This window comes from Salvia miltiorrhiza, chromosome 4 (assembly GCF_028751815.1).
Source record: "Salvia miltiorrhiza cultivar Shanhuang (shh) chromosome 4, IMPLAD_Smil_shh, whole genome shotgun sequence".
In the NCBI taxonomy this organism is placed as follows: Eukaryota; Viridiplantae; Streptophyta; class Magnoliopsida; order Lamiales; family Lamiaceae; genus Salvia; species Salvia miltiorrhiza.
Genome location: NC_080390.1, coordinates 20,982,990 through 20,992,733, shown reverse-complemented (window position 1 = coordinate 20,992,733; position 9,744 = coordinate 20,982,990). Strand labels below are relative to the sequence as shown.

Here is a 9,744-nt window from a genome sequence, read left to right as displayed (position 1 = left end):
CCTGATAAGACTAGGGACTCGACGCCAGCAAGAAAAAAGAACAATGTATAGTGTAAATATATACTTCCTCCGTCCACCAATCCGTGTCCTAATTTATCGTTTTGGTATGTCCACCAATCTGTGTCCTACCCATTTTTAATAACTATTTCTTTAACAAATAAATTATTTTTTCTTAAAAGTCATGCCCCATTTTCCACTCAACAAATAAACAATACACTTTTTCTTAAAAACTCATGCCCATTTCCCTATGACACGAATTGGTGGACATAGAGAGTACTATATAGTAAGGTTGTGTTTGATTATCTAGTTAAGCCCATTTTAGCTCATTAGCTCGGCCAATTCTTTCGTTTGAGTGCCAAGTTAAATAAAAACAAATAATTTATAATAAAATAGAATGAAATATTTTTTTTTTTGAAGATATATTTATCTAAAAAATATGTGAGAGAAATGAAAATATTATTTTCTAAATGAAAACAAAAAAGATAATATAGACCACAGCGACATATAGTGTAAATAATAAATTATGTAAAAATATTTGTTATGAATTGACTTTTTATTTTAAAAAATAACCTACTAAAATGAAACGTCCAAATAAAAAAATATGGCTTACTAAATTGAAACGAATGAAGTATAAAATAAGATACTTAACACTCCCTTTATCATTTCCGTCCGTCGAAAATAAATGTATTCTTTCTATTTTAAAACATATACCTTCATATTTTTACTCTCATTCACACACAATATTTACAAAAACACATCTCACAAACCATTTCTCAATTATCTAACAAATCAAATTTCTCGAAATTTTATTAAAACATGTGTCCTCCCATCCACACCACACTTATCATGAACGGAAAGATACTTACAAAGTAGCTCAAAAGCTTATTAACAAGCAGGCAGCTCATTGTCGAGCTAACAAGCCATTAATATTAACCAATTTCACTAAACGAGTCCAAACAAACTTTTATCAAACCAGAATAGGGTAAAATGAACGGTAAATAAGCAAAATGAAGCTTACAAGTAAAGGGAAACGCATAAAAAAACTAAAGATCAAATTATCCCACAAAGAAAACTTGGGGTGGGGGGATGCAAACTATGCAATCAGTAAATTCTTGCTTTTCTTTCCATTTCTGATCGATTAAAAAAAACATAAAACTGTTCTATTCATGGAAAAATGAAAGAAACCAAAACTGTGAAGACTCGAGACTTTGCGAAATGCAATGTCATGGAGTATCTTGATAAAAATCTATCTCTATTCTCTTTACTCAAATCTCCGAACTTAAGGAAGAGTTCAGAACCCAGAGGGAAACAATCATTGGAAGCGATCCAAAGGAAGGACCTTACAACCAACGATCATTGTTCCTATCGACCTCCAGAAAACAGCAAAATTGCCAAGATTTTATGTAGTTGGCTGCCAGAAATGCCTCTCAACCAATCAAACAAGATCAGATTACCTCAAAAAACTCAGGCAAAAATAGCATATTTGGAATCAAGGCTCGAGTTTATCATCTGATGAACTCATCTCATCAATACCCTCAGGTTGCGAGTCAAAAGGAGTCAAGAGCTGTACAAGCTGCAGTATTCGAGGGGACGATTTTGAATTGATGTACTGCAGCAAGAACACACTTGTTTTTAGTAAAACAAGGTAACAGAATTTAACAAACTATATAAGACTTATTTCGATATTACCTTAGTCAAATCCCTGTAGAAAGCAGTGATTTCTTCTTCAGTAAGACCTTCCTCATCGTTATTTTCCTCCCAGCCCATAGAACGAAGGAAAGCAGCCTCTTCCTCCTCAGAAATGATACAGTCAGAGCTAGGATGTTTCTTCCCATTGCTCACACACTTTTGCACATCATGAGCATCACCATTGCAGGTTGAACCAGCTTTCTCCTCAGACAAATGATCTACATTCAGGCTTAAACTCAATGGCACTTCCACAGGCTGACTCGTAGCACGCATGACCTCCATTTCAGCATGTTTATTAGAAAAGGACGGTGATGGAGAAGAGCCAGTGTCCGAGTCAGACGAGACGTTTGCAGTAGCTGAATCGGCAGAAGCAGGGTTTGCCATAGATTGCTTTCTCACTAGATCAAAAAAATCATTTCGACTTCGAGCTTGAGAAGTAGGTCGCTTCTCCAGCAAAGTTAATACAGGCTTACGGTCAAGGACTGCATTGTTAGGGGGGGACTTGGTTACTGCAGACCCAGAAACAGGTGGAGAAGCAGCAACAGAGCTACCACCTGTTGGACTCAAGTTGTCCTTAACAACAGGGCTAACACCATTCTTTTCTCGCACTGGCTTAAGAACATGGAGCTTTCCAACATTAGATGCTTTCGAAACATCACCCTTTACTGGTCCACCGCGAGGAGAGTGATTTATAGGAAGTGATGACGAGACGGAATGCTGCCGACTACCCACTTTGCTCTTCGGCTTATCTGAAGAATTCAACACCTAAAGCCACATTCAGATAAAAATGAATAGCATATTAGCAAGTATTGGGGAATTATTTACTAAATCTAATCATCTTATACTAAAAGTGAACTAGACATTACAGGCCGTTAAACACAAAAACATTGCAGATTGGTTATAGGAGAGAGAAAAGAAGGGTGGAGAAAGAAAAGAGAATGAAACAAGACCTGTATGCAACCACGAGGACATTGACGAACTTAATTAAAGTATGAAGATGGCAACTGACTATGTTAAGTTTAATGATGATAGACAATAATCCATGATGCTTTAGAAATTACAGTTCAATAAGTAGAACAAACAAGCCTATAGTGATAGTCCCATTTTACTTCCATTATTCATGTTTGATATTTGTTAATGCATTCTGTCTTGTATTTAAACTATCTGAATTCTCTTATCGTTGAAACTCTCTTCTTTTATCTTCGAAAAAAAAAAACTCTTTTCTTTCTTTTTGTAATCACGTGCCACTTCAAAAGTCACGCTGTGCCCCTTACACCTAAGCTCTAAGAACTGTTTGTGACTTGAGGTAGCCTTCCACCATCAATAAGACAATAACTATACCAGTGACACCGCTAGTTTAAAATTATATTTCTTCCAATACTTGTCCTATCAGTATCCAAAAAGTTATTCATCATGTTTTCCCCAAGGTTTTAACATGCGGTTTAAGCCTCGAGACGTAAATCATAAAAACGCATGAAAATCATAGAAAGTATAATAAAACACATAAACAATAGCAAATATTATAAAATACAAGAAAGCACATAAATATTATAACTAGTTATAAATGTTTACAAGTCTTTATAAGTCAAGTCACCAGAGAGGTAGGGGGGAAGGTGTGAGAGAGAGAGAGTAGAGTGGGAGCGAGCAGTTGCAGACTGTAAAGATTTTTATCCCTTATTTTACACTTATTTTTCTTCTAATTTCTCAATTAGGGCTTAAACCTGAAAGCCCATTGAGTTTCAAGCCTTAATAACCCCAAAAACAGAAAAATAACACAAATTGAAATCTTAGACGAAGGTGTGCGCCACAGTAAGGCCTTAGATGAGGCATCTGCATCATTCACAGCAGGTGAGGCTCATCAGAAGCATTTTTCAGGCGCCTCGTGCCGAGGCGCGCATCTTGTTTTTTCCCCAATCAGCATCAACACATTAAGGTTTTAAATATAAACCAAATGGTAGATGAAACTAAAAGTAGCAGCATGAGTTCGTGTGTTGGCCTAGCGGCAGAGTAGTTAATACCTATGGCCAAAGGTCTTGGGTTCGAGTCCACCGTGGAGCGGTCTTTAAATTTCTTTGTTTAATTGTCAATTTATCAAAAAAAAAAAAAAAAAAAAAAAAAAAAAAAAAAAAAACAGTCAAGGATATTAGAGAGTGAGTTATAACTTTGGAACTGACCCATAGATAGGCATTTCATCAACATTCAATAATTCACTTTTTCACACACCTTGTCAGTTGTGTATCTCCAGATACCTATTCATTACTCAAAGATTATGATTTTAGGGTAGGAATAAGAAGATGATGCTAAGAATGTCTGGTAAGAAACTAGAAGCATCAAGGACTTCTGTTTATGAATATGGAAACAATGACCATGTGCTTACAAAAGTTTACAGATATTATTAAAAATAAAGAAGGAAGAAGATGAAAAGCTTTAACTAAAATCTCCACCAAGAAAGAATAGGTACAACATTTCTATAGTTCAATTCATTCATTTATGGTATTAATTCTTTCTACTTCACAGAATCTAAAAACTAACTCTACTAAAAAATCCATACAGAAATTTAAAAAATAGCCAGCTAGTTAAAAGAACTAGAGAGAAAGCTGATGGTAAGAAGGAATCAGACTTCTTCAATAATGAATGATATTTTTCTAACTAAGCATGTTTTACTGATTCATGACTGTCAAATATATACCTTATGCTTGCATCTTTACAATTATTGCCCACAAACTTCTTTTGGTCCAAAATGAATACCTCCTTCAAGCATGCTTTTTTCCACTTTTAAAATAACCATCTATTTATAATCCATTTGTTTATAGACACTAGACAGCGCAGAAATTTAAACCTAGGACACTCTTAGAGTTTCAATAACTGCCAAGACATGCTAGAAGAAATGTTTTTCTGATTCCTCCTCTGGAACCAAAAATGACCATGTCAGTTCTCCTTTTTATTAGACGGCAAATAAGACTAAGGGGGCGTTTACTTGGGAAGATTAGCCTTGATAGATAAAAATAGTAAGGTTAATTCCCTTGTTTACTTTGATGGATTGCAACTTTGGGATATCTCAAGGCCCTTGATTATTTCTATCATTCAAACAAATTTTGCTTGATTCTTATTCCATAGAAAGGGTGGGATTGGAGATATCCTACTCTTAAGGATAAAAAAACTCAACCATGCATATAATCAATCATGCAAAGTAAACGCCCCATAAGAGGATGACACTTTAGTATTTCACTAGCAGCCAAGGCATCAGCTAGAAACAAAATAATATTTTTCCTAATTTCTCCTCAAGAACCAAAAGATCAAAAATCAAAATACATGTACATTAGCTATCTTGGAGCTTAGATAGAGTAAACTACATGAAAGCAAGCCTCATGCATCAAAACATTGGTACACATTATTATGCATGGCTGTTGGCACAACTACCTGTGTAAAGTGATGTCAATAAAATTTTCAATATCTTTGGATTCATCTAATAGACTAAGGAGGCGTTTAATTTGTATGATTGATAAAATGCATGATTGAATATTTTTATCCCCAAAAGTAGGATTTCTCTGATCCCACCCTTTCAATGGGATAGGAATCAAGCCAAACTAACTTAAATGATAGAAATAATCAAGGGTCTTGAGATATCCCCCCAAGTTTCAATCCATCAAAGTAAACAAGGGATTAGTTTTACTATTTTTATCTATCAAGGCTAATCCTGCAAAGTAAACGCCCTCTAATACTATGGTCTGATTGACCAGTTATAAAGTGCTTCCTATGTGCTGATTCGCAAATTTCACAAGCATTGCTAGGTAACAGTTATACATGTATACATTTGGATCACAGTTCATATTTTCTTTCTGTTCCTCCATGTGCTACTTGGGGCGTATAAATGATAATCCAAACTTAATAAATTATTCCCGTGTCAAAATGAGAATTGCAACATCAGGAATTGAGAAATGGTGTTTTCATACTTCTTTTTGCAAACTCATTCACACTTAAGCCCAACTTCATGTGTCATCCAGGCTTCATGGAATGCAAAAACCCGAGACATATACACCATAATCATAGCATCCATGAATTAAATAATTGCCACACTTTCATACAGTGAATACTGTGAGACCACAAAGCACATAATCACATTTGCATCAACAACCCAGACAAGATATCAAGGTGGGATTAGATGCTGGGTACTCTCCTGCACAGTCACAAACCATTTCTAGAATATTTTTTGATTACCCAAGCTCTCTACTGAGATATCATGGTCGATTTTTTCCAATAATTTATTGAAGTCTTTAACCAGTAACTATCTTAATGTGCCACAATACTTTCACAGCCAATAAAAAATCGAGCGTTTGGGAGAATCTCTGCGGTATTTCCTACCCACAAGACAACTAATGACATGAATCACCATACGAATTTTCAAAATTGAAGTAACAACTAAACAAAGGCCAATGCTGCAAGGAAAAACAACAAAAGGAATAGGGAAAAGATATCAAAAACTAGGAATTGAGTATCACAACATACAAAGGACAGTAGAAATCTCACCAAAGCTTTTGGCATTAATGGAGTCACTGGAATTAATTGCCTAGATTGTTTGATTGCCAGTTCCTCAAGTCTCTGCGCTCCAACAGATAACTGAAACATGAATATTGGGCATAAGCACACTTGAAAAGGATATTGACTTAAAAAAGGATGACATGGGACCTGCCTGTGGGGTAGTCTGGACACGACTAGGACCCTGAGCCACGGCTTCTGCCATATTGAGACTGGTGGTTGAACCCAAAGCCACTGATGTAGAACTTGATGAAGCAGCTTGGAGCACAGATAATGAGGCAGTTCCATTGCTTCCAACTAACATAGGAACCTCCGCCAAAGCTGATGTCCATTTTTCACCAGCTAAAGAAGCTGAAGTACCAATAGGTAAGCTCTGAATAGCTGTACTTAAACCAGGAGATGGTACTCTTCCAATATCCGAAATGACTGCTTTTTCATCTACTCCCAATGACGGAAAATCTCTCTCAAAAGAAGCTTTGCTAACCCCAGAAACAGGGCCTCCCTTGGTAAGCAAACCATTCGAAATCTTTACACTGCCACTGCCTGAGTCAGCAGCGGATTTTTTAGGCCATGCATCCCCACGTTTCCCAGAAATCATGGACTGAGAACGTCTTAAACCATCCCTCCCAAGTTTACCTAATAAAGGTTCTCCCAGTGGGTCTAAAAAATTCTGATGCCGCCGGCCACCCAAAAATGAATTATCATGATTACGAGAATCGTATGCATCCTTCTCCCAGTTCTTGTCACGTTGGTTCCTCCCAAAACTATTGTGTGATCTAAAGTTACCGGAACTGTTACTACTAGAACTCCTTCGGAAATATAAAGAAGTAGTTCTTTCAGAACTAGAAGATTGTCGAAAATCATGACCATTACCATTCAAAGAGGACTTATTCCTAGCAGCCCTTGATGCTGGGTGATCATCTAAAACCAGAAAGATAATAAATTAGAAAAAGCCACAAACATGAAAGAGTGTCATACAATAAATTATCTACAAGACAAAAACTACCTGAATGAGATGCGGTGCTTCCAGAAGTCGAGTTTCCAGCATTTTTAAGCCATTCAGGTACTAACGTGGGCTCACTTCTTTCCATAACTTGCGCTAAACATTATCATATAATAAAAAGAATATGTGGAAACAAATTCTACTGTTCTTCTTAGATTAATAGCCACGAATCCACTGTCACTTCCCAAACGCCAAATTATATCCGTGTCTTCACACCAAACAAAGATCGAATGTAGCTTAATGAGAAAGTTAAAGCTAATTTCTGTACGATAAGACACTAGCCCACAATTTCTCACATCAACACCCTAATTTCATTGCTTAGCGACTTGTTTTCCTGGATGTCAGTAAGAAAATTACAAAATCAGCTGAATTTCTCCAAGAAACACGGACAAATCACACGACATGATACAGGGACCGGGGATTTTATAATCTCTATCACTCTGTAAAGTTGATTTATATATATATATTCCGTGAAGGCAATTAGCAGCACCCCCACTCACATAATCCAAAATTCCAAATTTCAGTAAGCAATTCGCTGTTCTGGAAGAATCAATAGCCCAAGCTTCTCAAGGTCTCAATGCTCAAGAAGAACAACGCATGAGCAACATAATACACCCATAACAAACCAATCAGAACCACCCCACTCCAAAAACAGAGCAACACCTCAAACAGAACCCACAGGGAAATCTCAGAATTAGAATCAAACCCCCACCCTATAATCCATCCTACACAGCGATAATCACAAAAACCTAAATCCCTAGGGTTTCAGCAGTCTACTGACAGGCAAAAGTGTCCCCCAAAATAATAATTAAAAAAAAAAAAAAAAGCAGTCCGTAGGTATCAATGACTATATAAATAGACTGAAACCGAATTTCTAGATTGAATTACGAACACGGTCCTACACACGGGGTAAAAACCCTAGTCCTCGGCACTCGCCGCCTCGAGTGATGCTATTGTCTCAGTCTCCGAATAATACACGGCCGCCGTCGAATTTTCTAGAGAGAAGAGACCAAGTATTGTGCGGTTTCCACAATTTGCTGGGCTCTGTGTGTGTGCTGTGTTGCGAGTGAGGAGATTTTAACTGTGTTTTCGGAGAGGGGAGATTAGAGATAGAGAATTTGTATGTATATGCGCCTGTATTTTCAGGAAGTTTTTGTATGTGTCTGCGTGTTATGAGGTTTAATGTGGTGTGAGAGAACGTCTCTTTTATAGCCCTATTTTGCTTCTCTTCCTTTAGTATTCCTTTCTCTACTAATGTGAATTCTTTTTTTTTTTAAGAATTTCTCATGTGCCATATACGGGATATATTTTGAAATTATGTAATTTTAACTAGTTTAATTTAGGGGTATTATTCTATAGATGCTCAAATTTTTCTCATTTTCTTGTTTTGTATCTTTACTTTAAAATTAAAACATAAATACCTCAATTTTATATTCTTTCTGATTTTGCACCTGACGAATTTTTACCCTCAAATCCTTCCTGACATACGAGTCAGATTGAGAGGGAAATTTCAAGTGTATAATGAAGCAGATAAGTTTGTTATCAATGTGGGATCTAGAACATGAAATTATAGGATTAGGATGTCAATCTGGGTGCCATATCAACAACGATTTGGAGGTAAAAATTCACCGGGTGCAAAATCAAAAAGAATATAAAGTTTTAGTATTTATAGGCAGATTTAAAGTTAGGATGCAAAACCAGAAAATGGAAAAAGTGCAAGTATTTACAGGCTAATATCCCTTTAATTTAATATATAAAATAATAATTATACACTTTGATGAGGGATAAGATCTTCTTCAGCGCAGAACTTCCTGGGCAATAATTATTCGTATATAATATTTACTATTTATTATTATATATGTGGAAAGAAACTAACAAGTGCAGGTTTTAATGAAGATTTGGGATAACAAAAGGAGTTCAAAACACCGGTGCAGCGCAGAGAGTAAGGAATTCTATTATACAGAGTCTGCGCAGCAACTTCATCATTGACCGTTATTATACAAAGCCTGCGCAGCCACGCGGAATTCTACCATTTAGAAGTTCACATGCGCAGACTTGGGAGCTTCATCAGCGCAATCTACTAAGCGACGTCCGTGTAAGACCGCGAAGGGAAGCATGTCTTGTCCTCAATGCCTGCGCAGATCATCTAACAACCTTCTAAATAGAGGTGAAAAGCTGCAAAGTAGTTAAGAAAGGACAACCAATGTGACAATGACACCGGAAGAACGTCCGTGCATGAAGAGTGTGTGCGAAAAGTGGAAATACCATTGTACCCTTACCCTTGCAATGTCTATAAATACCATTTCAGTCATTGTAATCCGATCATCTTCTTCATACTTGTAAACTTGGTTGGAATATAAGAAATATCTGGGATTCGGTTGTGAAGAATTATGCTCGGTGGAGTTCTCTTGTTCTCCGCGGCTTCACCATAACAGGTTTCCTTTCCGATCATCGACTTTATACTTGAGGGTGGGGTTTTATGTTCCATCAACTGGCGTCGTCTGTGGGAAACTCTG

The 9,744-nt window shown here is 36.7% G+C and overlaps 1 protein-coding gene across 3 annotated transcripts; it reads right to left on the bottom strand.

Annotated features, from left to right (window-relative positions):
- Window positions 1-1,100: 1,100 nt before the first annotated feature.
- LOC131019367 (uncharacterized) lies at window positions 1,101-8,420 on the bottom strand. 3 transcript variants are annotated; one of them, XM_057947901.1, is made up of 6 exons: window positions 7,729-8,420; window positions 7,232-7,562; window positions 6,380-7,146; window positions 6,217-6,306; window positions 1,690-2,454; window positions 1,101-1,609 (listed from the first exon to the last, which is right to left on the bottom strand). In XM_057947901.1, exons 2-6 carry the CDS (start codon window positions 7,314-7,316, stop codon window positions 1,490-1,492), a joined length of 1,827 nt encoding a protein of 608 aa, XP_057803884.1. In that variant the 5' UTR covers window positions 7,317-7,562; window positions 7,729-8,420; the 3' UTR covers window positions 1,101-1,489. The 3 variants fall into 3 exon arrangements, with proteins under 3 accessions (XP_057803884.1, XP_057803885.1, XP_057803883.1); XM_057947902.1 differs by lacking the exon at window positions 7,729-8,420 and having other exon boundaries at window positions 6,380-7,001; window positions 7,099-7,146; window positions 7,232-7,314; XM_057947900.1 differs by having other exon boundaries at window positions 7,232-8,420.
- Between the last annotated feature and the right edge of the window lie 1,324 nt (window positions 8,421-9,744).

What these genes read in the sequence shown, in the direction of transcription:
- LOC131019367 (XM_057947900.1), bottom strand. Translation starts at nt 7,316, where the DNA reads ATGGAAAGAAGTGAGCCCACGTTAGTACCTGAATGGCTTAAAAATGCT. An exon ending in GTGTCCAGACTACCCCACAG is followed by an intron (nt 6,307 to 6,379) that starts GCAGGTCCCATG and finishes TTCATGTTTCAG; the next exon opens with TTATCTGTTGGAGCGCAGAG. An exon ending in TCTACAGGGATTTGACTAAG is followed by an intron (nt 1,610 to 1,689) that starts GTAATATCGAAA and finishes TTCTTGCTGCAG; the next exon opens with TACATCAATTCAAAATCGTC.